This window comes from Balaenoptera musculus, chromosome 4 (assembly GCF_009873245.2).
Source record: "Balaenoptera musculus isolate JJ_BM4_2016_0621 chromosome 4, mBalMus1.pri.v3, whole genome shotgun sequence".
NCBI classification, from domain to species: Eukaryota; Metazoa; Chordata; class Mammalia; order Artiodactyla; family Balaenopteridae; genus Balaenoptera; species Balaenoptera musculus.
The window spans coordinates 73960495-73974593 of record NC_045788.1 but is presented as its reverse complement, the minus strand read 5'-3'; the positions used below and the strand labels follow the sequence as shown (position 1 = coordinate 73974593).

The 14099-nt window shown below is 39.2% G+C and overlaps 1 protein-coding gene across 1 annotated transcript in view; it reads right to left on the bottom strand.

Moving 5' to 3' along the window:
- SNX4 (sorting nexin 4) overlaps nucleotides 1-11387 on the bottom strand; it is a 66073-nt gene extending 54686 nt beyond the window's left edge. The window contains 1 exon segment of the mRNA XM_036850579.1: nucleotides 11215-11387. Within this exon segment, the coding sequence (XP_036706474.1) occupies nucleotides 11215-11355 (141 nt within the window). The 5' untranslated portion in view covers nucleotides 11356-11387.
- Between the last annotated feature and the right edge of the window lie 2712 nt (nucleotides 11388-14099).

Sequence of the window (14099 nt, the reverse complement as noted above, 5' to 3'; positions counted from 1 at the left end):
CCAACCCAAAACAAAACAAAAACAAAAACCACTCTGCTGTCAAACAAGACACTTTTATTAAAAGTTTTATGTTTATGTACTAAAAGAGAAAATAAGATAGGAGGAAATCATTCAATTAAAAGGCTCAAAAAATTACATAAGCACAAACCACTCAACATCAGGGTTATGAAGCCCTCACTGGTTGAGATTATACATATAAAAAATTTGGGCCCACAGCCAAGCACTGATTTACTACCATCACATACTCCAGTGAAAAATTCTCTGAATTCTGGAAGCACATAACTGATAAAGCAAACTATTTCCCAGCCAAAAATATAATGCATGTGAGTCATAAATTTACCCCATTATGCCATCCAATTACACAGAAGGAAAAAATAAAAGAATAAAATCAACTATCATAAAAACTAAAGACTGGCATACAAAAATACCAGCAGGATTTGGTAGATGATATAAAATTGCTTATCCTGTCATACTAAAGTACAAACAATGCCAAGAATAACACAACTAATACCATAATTGTTAAAAGGACACATTCAAAATATTGAGAAATGGATAAACTTGATGACTGGAAGATGGGACCAGGAGTGTGTTTTAAAGAGAGACATAATATTTTATTTATTTATTTTTTAAATTGAAGTATAGTTGATTTATAATGTGTGCTAGTAAGACACGACATTTTAGATGTATTAAAAGTGGACTTCTCATTAGAGTAAAGAACATCACTAAAGAGTGACGCTACACTCACATCCTACACTTATATTCAAAGGAATAACATCCCAAATGCAGATGCTTGATATGTGAATCGCTACTTTCTACCTAACTTAAGACCAAATAAATATAGAAGATGGACATACTTAAAAGGCTGATGAAATTCTTTATTTACAATTCAGTGAGTAAAAATGAATATAATCTACTTTAAGTTTTAAAAATGTTGCAAACAGTGAAACAGTACAAGCAAGCATAAAACAGATAACAATGATAAAAGGAATAAGAAACTATCAATTCAATAACTGAATATTTACTGAGTATCTATCAATACAATGACAGTCATTAGGAATGGGAAGATAACTGAGACAAGGTGGCCTGAGTTCAGTGGTTCACTGCTTGCCTGAGGAATTCTCACCATCTAGTAGCTAATGTTCATCTGTGGCGTTCTTTAGGATTAAAGACAAAATGAAGACAAATGACAACCTTAATATAACAACTTTCAGGACTGTAGATGAAAAGAGTTGGCATATCTATAGCATTCATTTAGTTAATCTTATTTAAATCACACAAGAAAGAAAATATATCACATTCATTGTTATACTACAAATTATGGGGAAAAGATAAAATTAAAAGAAAACAGGCCAAAAAACAAAAAACAGGCAGATGGAGATGAGCATGGAGCTAACTCAGAAGAGAAAGAATGCAAAGAAAGAAAAATAAATAGCAAAAAATAAAATAGAATTCTAGGCTGTAAAACTGACACTGCAAAAATATCAAAACAGTAAGATGGTAAGCTCTCCCAGAATGGTAATGAAAAAATGACCCCAAAAAAGTGAAAATGATGAAAGATGATTTTAAAAAAAGGAAAACTAAGAACCAATGCTTAAATAATAGAAGTTCTTGAAGAAGAAATCAGAAGAAATAGAACAGAAATAATAATCTGTATAACTAAAAAGGAAACCAACAAAAATCCTTTCTGGATTGAAAAAATTTTTTCTACAGCTCCAAACTGAAAGGCATGTGGCCCATGTATAATGATTTAGAAAATTAAATATCTTCAGCATAAAGAAAAAAATCCTAGATCATTTCAATAGATGCAGAAAAAGCTTTCAACAAAATTCAATACCCACTTATGATAAAAATCCTCCAGAAAGTAGGCAGAGAGGGAACCTCCCTCAACAAAATAAAGGCCATATGACAAACCCACAGCAAACATCATTCTCAATGGTGAGAAACTGAAACCATTTCCTCTAAGATCAGGAACAAGACAAGGTTGTCCACTCTCACCACTTTTATTCAACATAGTTTTGGAAGTTTTAGCCACAGCAATCAGAGAAGAAAAAGAAATAAAAGGAATCCAAATCGGAAAAGAAGAAGTAAAGCTGTCACTGTTTGCAGATGACATGATACTATACATAGAGATTCCTAAAGATGCTACCAGAAAACTACTAGAGCTAATCAATGAATTTGGTAAAGTAGCAGGATACAAAATTAATGCACAGAAATCTCTTGCATTCCTATACACTAATGATGAAAAATCTGAAAGAGAAATTAAGGAAACACTCCCATTTATCACTGCAACAAAAAGAATAAAATACCTAGGAATAAAACTACCTAAGGAAACAAAAGACCTGTATGCAGAAAACGATAAGACACTGATGAAAGAAATTAAAGATGATACCAACAGATGGAGAGATATACCATGTTCTTGGATTGGAAGAATCAACACTGTGAAAATGACTATACTACCCAAAGCAATCTACAGATTCAATGCAATCCCTATCAAACTACCAATGGCATTTCTCACAGAACTAGAATAAAAAAATTTCACAATTTGTATGGAAACACAAAAGATGCCAAATAGCCAAATCAATCTTGAGAAAGAAAAACGGAGCTGGAGGAATCAGGCTCCCGGACTTCAGACTATACTACAAAGCTACAGTAATCAAGACAGTATAGTACTGGCAGAAAAACAGAAATATAGATCAATGGAACAAGATAGAAAGCCCAGAAATAAACCCACGCACATATGGTCACCTTATTTTTCATAAAGGAGGCAAGAATATACAACGGAGAAAAGACAGCCTCTTCAGTAAGTGGTGCTGGGAAAACTGGACAGCTACATGTAAAAGAATGAAATAAGAACACTCCCTAACACCATACACAAAAATAAACTCCAAATGGATTAAAGACCTAAATATAAGGCCAGACACTATAAAACTCTTAGAGGAAAACATAGGCAGAACACTCTGCCATAAATCACAGCAAGATCCTTTTTGACCCACCTCCTAGAGAAATGGAAATAAAAACAAAAATAAACAAATGGGACCTAATGAAACTTAAAAGCTTTTGCACAGCAAAGGAAACCATAAACAAGACAAAGAAACAATCCGCAGAATGGGAGAAAATATTTGCAAATGAAGTAACTGACAAAGGATTAATCTCCAAAATTTACAAGCAGCTCATGCAGCTCAATATCAAAAAAACAAACAACCCAATCCAAAAATGGGCAGAAGACCTAAATAGACATTTCTCCAAAGAAGATATACAGATTGCCAACAAATACATGAAAGGATGCTCAACATCACTAACCATTGGAGAACTGCAAAATCAAAACTACAATGAGGTATCACCTCACACCGGTCAGAATGGCCATCATCAAAACATCTACAAACAATAAATGCTGGAGAGGGTGTGGAGAAAAGGGAACCCTCTTGCACTGTTGGTGGGAATGTAAACTGATACAGCCACTATGGAGAAGAGTATGGAGCTTCTTTAAAAAACTAAGAATAGAATTACCATATGACCCAGCAATCCCACTACTGGGCATATACCCACAGAAAACCGTAATTCAAAAAGACACATGCACCCGAATGTTCATTGCAGCACTATTTACAATAGCCAGGTCATGGAAGCAACCTACATGCCCATCAACAGACGAATGGATAAAGAAGATGTGGTACATATATACAATGGAATATTACTCAGCCATAAAAAGGAACGAAATTGAGTCATTTGTTGAGACATGGATGGATCTAGAGACTGTCATACAGAGTGAAGTAAGTCAGAAAGAGAAAAACAAATATCGTATATTAATGCATGTATGCGGAACCTAGAAAAATGGTACAGATGAGCCAGTTTGCAGGGCAGAAGTTGAGTCACAAATGTAGAGAATGGTCATATGGACACCAAGGGGGGAAAACTGCGGTGAGGTGGGGATGGTGGTGTGCTGAATTGGGCAATTGGGATTGACATGTATACACTGATGTGTATAAAACTGATGCCTAATAAGAACCTGCAGTATAAAAAAACAAACAAAACAACTAATACTAAACTTTCATTGGGTTATTTGTATGGGAATATGTTAATATAAATGTTTCAGACATTACATGAAATTTCTAAAAATCTTATATTTGTATTTGTATGGAAATATGTATGGAAATATGTTAATATAAATGTTTCAGACATTACATGAAATTTCTAAAAATCTTATATTTGTATTTGTATGGAAATATGTATGGAAATATGTTAATATAAATGTTTCAGACATTACATGAAATTTCTAAAAATCTTATATGTTCTGGTATAATGTTATAAGTAATAATCCTAGTTATTACTTTAAAATGTATATCTCAGAAATAACTAATTTTCTTGTCAACTGCATTATTATGAACTTTCATCAAATCTTTAGCCGTGGTCATTTTTAAGTCTTTTGTCATTTACAGACAGTTCTGGGTGTACTCTGATGATTTTGCAAATATGTTCCTATAAAAGGGTTTCATCTTCAAGAAATTCATGGAAAAGACTCTGACAAGTACAGGTTTCTGGTAACTGACTGTACTGCTGAACTGAATGAATAAGCATTTTCAGAACTCTAATGAAAAACTGATGAACTCATAAAAGTGCTAACAAAAGATCAAGATGAAAAAAAAAATTAATTACATGGGACTGAGTGAACTGATGAGGATGAGTATAATTTTTGTGACTTTCTGTCTGAATTTAAAAAAAAAAAAAAAATCCCACAAGGACTCAGAGGCAAAGAATATACAAATCAATTTTCACTGCAAAGTAAAGGAGCTGTTACAGTGGAGGATTACTGGACTGAATGTCAATATTATGACATAGTATGAGTGTGTTTCATGTTTGGTAATTGCAACCATTGTTGCTTTTGTTGTGGTCATCCGTGTACAATGCTTGGTGTCAGTCTATTTATGTCTTGTAAAAATAAAATACAGTGTGTGTGTGTGTGTGAATAAAAAAAAAAAAAAAAAAAAAGAAAAAGAAAAAAGCCACAGCCTAGGAGAAAAAAAAAATCTATCAATCTCATTACCTGATTAAAAAAAGAAAAAACTTGTATCCAGAATACCTGAACAACACGTATATACAACTCAGTAAAAAGGAAAACCATCCAATTTTAAAATAAGCAAAAGATCTGAATAAAATTTCACCAGAGAAGATATACAAATGGCAATAAGCACATGAAAAGATGCTCAACACCATGAGTCATTAGAAAAATGCAAATTAAAACCACTTCACAGCCACTAGAATGGCCATAATCAGAAAGATAGACAATGCCAAGTGCTGGCAAGAATGTGGAGAAATGTGAGCCTCATAATTGCTGCTGGTAATGTTAAATGGTACAGCCACCTTGGAAAACAGTGGCAGTTTCTTAAAAAGTAAACATAAACTTACCATATAACCCAGCAATTACTCTCCTTCAAGTCTAACTCAAGAGAACTGTAAACATATATCCCCACAAAGACTTGCACAGGAATATTCATCATAGCAGTAATATTCATAATAGCTAAAAACTGAAAATAACCCCACTTCCATCAAATGGTGAATACACAAAATGTGATATATCTATACAATCGATTATTATTCAGTAACAAAAAGAAATGACTAATACATGCTATAATATGGATGAACCTCAAAAACATTATAAGAAGGCAGACTCAAAAGACAACAGAGTGTATGATTCCATTTATATGAAATATCCAAAAGACAAATTTATAAAGAAAGCAGACAGTGGTTGCCTAGGGCTAAGGGTGGGAAGGGGGATTAACTACAAAGGGGAATGAAGGAATTTGGGGGAATGACAGAAATGTTCTAAAACTAGGATGCAGTGATGGTTGTGCAACTCTGCAAATTTACTAAAAATTACTGAATTTATACACTTATAATGACTGAATTTTATGGTATATAAATTATACCTTAATAAAGTTTAAAAAATAAAATAAAATCCATGAGTCCATAATGAAACAGACAAACAGAAATTTTGATGAGGAACAAGATATTTTCATAGTTTCAAAGTATGTCCCCACAAAAAGAGATCAGATTTGTGGTACCAGAGGCGAGGTATACGGGAAAAAAGAACTGGATGAAAGCAGTCAAAAGGTACAAACTTCCAGTTATAAGATAAATAAGTACTACGGATGGAACGTACAACATGATAAATATAATTAACACTGCTGTATGTTATTTATGAGGGTTGTTTTCTTTTTTTTTTTGGCTGCGTTGGGTCTTCCTTGCTGCACGTGGGCTTTCTCTAGTTGCTGCAAGCAGGGGCTTCTCTTGTTGCGGAGCACAGCCTCTAAGCGCATGGGCTTCCGTAGTTGCAGCATGCAGGCTCAGTAGTTGCGGCACGCGGGCCCCTAGAGTGCATGGGCTTCAGTAGTTGCGGCAGGTGGGCTCAGTAGTCGTGGCTCACGGGCTTAGTTGCTCTGCGGCATGTGGGATCTTCCCAGACCAGGGCTCGAACCCGTGTCCCCTGCATTGGCAGGCGGATTCTTAACCACGGCACCACCAGAGAAGCCCCTATGAGAGTTGTTAAGAGAGTAAATCCTAAGAGTTCTCATCACAAGAAAAAAAACCTTCTTTTCTATTTATTAAATTTTCTATCTATATGAGCTGATGGATGTTCATTTCATGAAGACTGCAAGTCAAATCATTATGCTGTATGCCTTAAACATATATAGTGCTGTATGCCAATTATATCTCAATAAAACTGGAAGAAAAAAAATTATGTCCACAAAAAATTAATTACAAAGGGAAAAAGAGTAACTTTATATTGGAGAAGACTGGCAGAAAAAGTGACCAAACCTAATCGTGGGCAAAATGGTAAGAAGCAATTCGAAGAACACAGCATCACTTTAGTGGCAATTTCTGCCAAAGAAGCATAACCTGAATTTAATCATGAGAAAACATCAGGCAAACCCAAACTGAAGGGACTTCCCTGGTGGCGCAGTGGTTGAGAATCCGCCTGCCAATGCAGGAGACATGGGTTCGAGCCCTGTTCTGGGAAGATCCCACATGCCGCGGAGCAACTAAGCCAGTGTGCCACAACTACTGAGCCTGTGTTCTAGAGCACACAAGCCACAACTACTGAAGCCTGTGCGCCTAGAGCCCGTGCTCCGCAACAAGAGAAGCCACTGCACTGCAACGAAGAGTAGCCCCGCTCGCTGCAACTCAAGAAAGCCCACGCACAGCAACGAAGACCCAATGCAGCCAAAAAAAAAAAAATAAAATAATTAGTTCATTTAAAAAAAAGAAGAGAGAAATATAAGAGGGCACTACATGAAGTAATGGTTAAGTATTGTTTCCTGAAACAACACTTATGTATACAAGTATATGTATACTGACTATGATGTAAAAATGTATTTTGTACTGTGAGTCACCTTCCAAAAAAATCTGAGAGCTGCTGAGGTAGAAAATGAGGAAAACATTCTTGAGAATGACTTAATTATCCGCTACTAAACTGATAAATTCTGTAACTATGCCTATACATTTTCTTTTCCTTTTTCATGTTATCTTCACCCACAAATGCCTCAAACCTTCCCCACAGTTCTGGCCTCCTCCACTTAGCTCTGTGCTGCCAATCTGTGAAGGTGCTAATTGTGCATAGGCATTTTCAAGCATCGGTTGCTCAAGCAGTCTTAGCCGCCACCAGCACTCCTAGGCCTAGACCCCTCTCCCTACAAAAATCATTATGAATCCCTCAGGCAGTGGTTCTTCTCTGAGCAAATACTGTTAACTGCCAACTCAATGGAATCTTCCAGCCTAAAAAAGAAGTATTTTTACGTCCATTCCCTTGCTATTTCCTCTCTCTTCTGCCAGGACTAATTACTACTCTCATGGAGACTGAATTCATCTCTCATTTTTCATATTCTAAACTACTTTAAATAAAACTGACAATACTTAAAAAAAAATACACTCTTCCTTATAAGGAAAAAGTATGAAAAGAAAGGAGACTTCTAATTAGACAATGGAAAGGAAGAGGATGAAGACTCACAGAAAGAAAAATAAGAGAATACAGAAAAAGAGTTTACAATAGAATTTAAAGAATCTTAATTAGTGACGTTTAAAACCAGAAAAGATTTGCAACCCTTAGACAGTGCTTGTTTCCACTAGCCCTAGGTGTAGGGCAACTGGTACAACTTCCTCTCCATCCAAAATGTGCAGTCAAAAATAAGGCTGATGAGGCTTTCTGCCATCTCTGCCCACTATCTGCATAGGTATCTTTGTGGTGAAAAACTGACTGATAAATCAACACATCGTTTAGACCTTTTTTTCTTCTTAACATAACAACTTAATCTTAACTAAAGGAAAAAATTTTAAGTACAGTATTTTACAATTTACAAGACTATTTTTAACTTTTTTTTTTTTTTTTGGAATGAAGCCGCATGCTTTAATGAACAAAGCACTGATATCAACGCCAGGCAGACCTGGGCTCAAATCCCACCATGCCACTGACTAGCTTGTGCCCTTGGCCAAATCACTTCTCTCTCAGCCTCTGCTTCCTCATCTTATATGTCTTTTGGGGGTAATTCTGAAAATCAAATGAAAAGTAGAGCCTTACTGTGCCTAGCACAAATAACAAATGTAACTTACATGTCTGCCCAGACCACATTCCTATCTACCAGTAACAGTAGCAGCCTGGCTGTGGTTACTGCAATACTTCTCAACTGGGGATGGACTGGAGTGGAAGAGAGGATACGAACAGGGAAAACGAGCAGACCTTCTAAGGAGGAGACTGAGGAATCTTTTAGGAGGAGGGGACAACGTACACAGTACATGTGAACGTGTGTTTTTAAACTCCTGGTGATTCTGAAATATCTGTCCAAATGGCTTATATCTCTATAAATTACTAAATTACAGAGTTGTTTGAGGAAACCCTTAAGTTTGGGCAATAACGAATGGTCTCCTGCAACACATATTTATTGAAGAGTCAGGTAACACTGTGTAACTACAACTTTTACTGTATGATGGCATATTTGGGTTTTCAAATATCTTAAACTGAACACATAGGTTTTTTTTTAATGAGATATTTATAATCACTTTTAAATAAACATAAATGGATTTTATACTATAGTTACAACTTCATATTAGTTAATTAAGTATCCAAAGGCTTTCACAAAAAAATTACCAAAATGTTCATCGTCATAATCAAAATTAAACTCATGATGTAGCTAACAAAAGACATGACTCTTACCTTTTGAAACAATCTAAAATTGCTTTAACACATATCCACAAGATTGGCAAATAATTTAAAGTCTGAAAATATTGTGTTGATAAGGACAGAGAGCATGAGGCACTACCGATGGGAATACAAATTGGTATATTCACTCTAAAAAACAATTTGGCACTACCTACTACCCTATATCCTATGCTACCACCCTATAATCCAGCAATTCCACTGTTAAATTTATATGAGACATTTGCGTCAAGAATATGCAGGAAGAAGTTCATGGTAGTAGTAACTTTTAGAAATAGCAAGAATCTTGTGAAACAACGCCAGTGTCTGTAAACAGAAGAAAAGAGAAATCAACTGTAGAATATCTATAAAATGGTATACTATAGAGCCATGAGTATAAATGAACTAAGCTACATTTTCAATGAATCCCCAAAACATTATAGAGCAAAGAAAGGAAGTCATAGTAAAACTAGTCCACTTATGTAAATTTCAAAATCAAGTAAAACTAAACAACCATATTGTTTAGGGACACTTACCATAAGATTATTTTTAAAAAGCTAGAGAATTGTTAATACAAAATTCAGAATATAGATTACTTCTGTGGTGGAGGCAGTGGATGTAACCCAGGAGAATATATGGAGGCTTCAAAGGAACTGATAATTATTTTGTGAGACCCTTCTCTGCATTAATGGTATACTTCACAATAAAAGTTCCTTCCTTCCTTCCTTCCTTCTTTCCTCCCTCCCTCCCTCCCTTTCTTTTTAAGAGAACAGAAAAACTAAGTCACAGATGGGAACCTTCATTAAAAAAGCAAATCATTTAAGAGCCAAGTTTATGCACTACAGAATACACACACTTCTCTCACATTTCATATGAGATACTGACCTCTCCACAAATAATTCTAGAATTTGGGAAGAAATTAAATGAAAAACTTAAAATTCACCCATAAAAGTCTTCATGCTATCCTATATATATATCTCGACATTTCCCCCAAGTAGGCAAAACATTCAACTCCTATGTTGAAGTTCCTAGCTAGTTAAGTCTTTCTAGCTTCAGTCAGCAAACAACTTTAACTTTTCTTTATCCACTGATCATAAGGATGGGCAGTTTTGCATTAGCACTAACACCTGTTTCAGAAAAAAAGAAGCAAAATGGATGAGCAATGCACACTCTGATTAGGGTGGTCTGATGAGAAGTACTCCACTGAGTTTCTGAATCGCTTCAGTTCAACCTGGTCTACCCATCTTGCATTATGCAGGAAAACACTTCGGAATGAAAGCAATTACAAATATAAAATGATGCATTTTCTCCTCTCCTCAAGCAAATGAAAATCACTAATTACCGAAGGAGCTTCGCAAAGCAGATACATGGGATATCCATGACACGTCTCCATTGGGAGACAGAGCACCGACCCCAAATGAAGAAATTACAGTCAAATAAGGAGTTTTTTAAAAAATCTTTTTCACTTGTACTTTTTCATGACTCTAACACTTTGCTCCATCTCCTGATGGTGACACCAAGCCAACCACCCTTACTGCCCCAGACTTGTTCTGCAAGTCCCCCATTCTCTTCCTTCTCAAACACCGCTGCCACTGCCCACGGTGCCTCCGTTAAGCCTTCTCCTCCGCACAACCCCTTACAAGATGCCAGAAACATCAGCGTTCCTCTTCAGGTCCAAACTCCCAGGCTCCCCGACCCTGAAAAACGCACCTACGCCAGCCTGGCGCTTTCCGAGCCCCATCTCCACGCCCGCCGAGCCGCACCCACAGAAAGCCCTCCGCTCCCTTCGCCGCGCCCCCTCCACCCTTCCGGTGGTCCTGCAGCGCCCGGCGCTCGCCCCCTACTCAGAACCCCCTTTTCCCACTGAGCCTCCCCCCGACTCTGCACCTGTGGCCCGGCCTTTCCACCCCGCTTCCCAGTCACCGCGGGGCCTCTCGGCCGAGCACACCAGCCCCGGCCAGGCTAGACCAGCCCAGCCTTGCCCGCTAGGCCCCGACCCAGGCCGGGCGACCTCTGCCGCCCCTTCTCCTCACCGTGCCGTCCCCGGGGCCCTCGTCCCGGGCCCCCTCCGCTTCCTCACCGACCACAGACTCCACCCCAGCGTCAGGGTGGCCCAGCGGCTCTAGGGGCGCAGGCTGCAAACGCCGCTCGGGGTCGGGAGGCATCTGCTCCATAGCTGCGGTTCGGTTCGGCGGACACAGTGCGCCTGCGCCGCCGCGCCCAGCCGAGCCCGCCCCTCCACCCGCGGCCGCTGCCAGGCCCCGCCCCCTGGGCATGCGGCCTCCCGACCTGGCCTGGCCTCGCTCGGGGCTGCTGCGGAGGCAGAGAGGGCTCCTGGGCGAGGGCTGAAATTGGGGATGGGGCTAGGAAGGAAGGGCGGACCTACAAGGGAAGTGGTCAGCTGCTAAGCCAGGAGACCCAGGAATCCCGGAGAAATGGTTGAGAGAGAGAAGGAGAGAAAGGCAAGAGGAAGGTGAAGATCAGTAGGTACTGGAACCATTCGGGTCGGTGGCCACCTAAAGAAAAATTGAAACTCAAAAGAAATCGGAGGTTGGGACTTCCCTGGTGGCGCAGTGGTTAAGAATCCGCCTACCAGCTCAGGGGACACGGGTTTGAGCCCTGGTCCGAGCAACTAAGTCCGTGAGCCATAACTACTGAGCCTGCGTTCTAGAGCCTGTGAGCCACAACTACTTAGACCTTGTGCCACTACTACTGAAGCCCGCGCGCCTAGAGCCGGGGCTGGGCAACAAGAGAAGCCACTGCAATGAGAAGCCCACGCACCGTAAGGAAGAGTAGCCCCTGATCGTGGCAACTAGAGAAAGCCCAGGCAGCAGCAAAGACCCGACGCTGCCAAAAATAAACAAATAAAAAGAAATTTGGAGGTTGCGATCTGACGTTTCCCTCTTGGCCTCTATCTTGCCTGCCATTATTGGTTCCATTCCTCTCCCCACCTACCCCCCCACACACCCAGAAAGATCCGAGCCGCATAAATTATTGTCAGCAGGTTGAGTAACAATTAGCAAAAGGTAACACTTTTAAGTGTTTGAGAAAAGTGAAGCGCTTGGCTGAAGCCGTACTTGAGTTCTATCTTAAGTGTTTCTTGAAGCCCTGGAGATAGATATCTGATAATTTTCTACAAACACCTCAGTTGAATTTTCGAACCTGCTTCCTAGACAAGCGTTCACTATGGTAACCTGATGGGAAGCGCTCACTGGGTGTACCAGACTGTGGTACCTTGAAGTGCCCTGTATACAAAGTCTGGTCATCAATTTTTCAAGGAGAGAAACTGATCTTTCTGCCCAAATAACTTGGCTGTTCAAAGCTGTGACACACAATTTTCTCCTCCTCCTGATACTTCCTCTGGCTTGGTAGCAGTTTTTCCCACTCATCCCTAAAACCTCAAGTTATCATGTCCAAGTGCTATTATCACTTTGTTCAGAAATCGGTTATGACCTTTCTCATATTTTTTTTTACAATTATTTACTTATATGTTGGTCTGCCCCAACTAGACTTCAGACTCCTTTAAGGCAAGGACCCTATTTTATTATTTTTTTCTGTTACCAAACCTAGGATATTTACTCAATAAATGTTTAAAGGCATTTAATCAGTTTTTCAGGGAATATCCGTGCTACGCAAATTCTCAGGAATTTTTTTTTTTCTTAGTTCCCCCACCAGGGATTGAACCCAGGTCCTCGGCAGTGAGAGTACGGAGTCCTAACCACTGGACCACCAGGGAATTCCCAGGAACCATTTTTAAATCAGAAGACTATTTTATTAATTTATTATAGGAGAAATAGATATCTTCTTTCCAGGGACAGATTTGTATCTGTTATCCTCTGCCCTTTTCCCAGTTTTGAGATACCCAGGAAACTAAGTCCTAGAGCCATTGGGATAAGTGCTCTGTGCTGGTGACTTGAGCATCTCACCCTGCAGTGAGTAGTGTTAGAAAACAAAATTCAACTGAGTAAACTTTGAAGATCTTGTTGGCTTTATTCAATAATTCATGGAGCAGGCAGCATCCCATGTAGCAGATAGAAAGGCGTTCCAATGAGCTGTACAAAATGAAAAACTTTTATAGGAGGGAATGGGGGCAAGGAAGTTATACTAGCAAAAAGTGGATTGGCTGTAGCAAGGACACTTTCCTTTAGGGGACGGCAGGGCTCTAATGAACAGATTACCTTACTAGTGCTGACCAAGTAATTCCTGGTTGACTGGTTTAAGATTCCATTTCGGGGAGAGCTGAAACTATAATTAAGTTAAATATTAAGTCCCGGTTTGGTGATGTGTGGTTAGCATAAGTGACTCCATTTGGGGCCTGTTGTCTTGTTTTAAACAACTGGAACAAGGAAAAGGACTCGGGGCTTTACAAAGCAATCACCTGAGGGGAGGCCACAGTGCTATCTGTGGTTTCTAAAAAAAACCAAACAAACAAAATACTAAAACAGAGTAGCGACATCTGTTTCCCCTTCATTCACACCTCTGTTTGTGTGAAAAAAAAAAATTCAAGACTGCCTTTGAGGGGCTTCCCTGGTGGCGCAGTTGTTAAGAATCCGCCTGCCAATGCAGGGAACACGGGTTCGAGCCCTGGTCCAGGAAGATCCCACATGCCACAGAGCAACTAAGCCTGTGCGCCACAACTACTGAGCCTGCGCCCTAGAGTCCTCGAGCCACAACTACTGAGCCCGCACGCCACAACTACTGAAGGCTGCGTGCCTAGAGCCCGTGCTCCGCAACAAGAGAAGCCACCACAATGAGAAGCCCATGCACCACAACGGAGAGTAGCCCCTGCTCGCCACAACTAGAGAAAGCCCGCGTGCAGCAACAAAGACCCAACACAGCCAAAAATAAATAAATAAATAAGTTAAAAAAAATACAATATCTAACAAGATATTTTTAAAAAAAGACTGCCTTTGATATC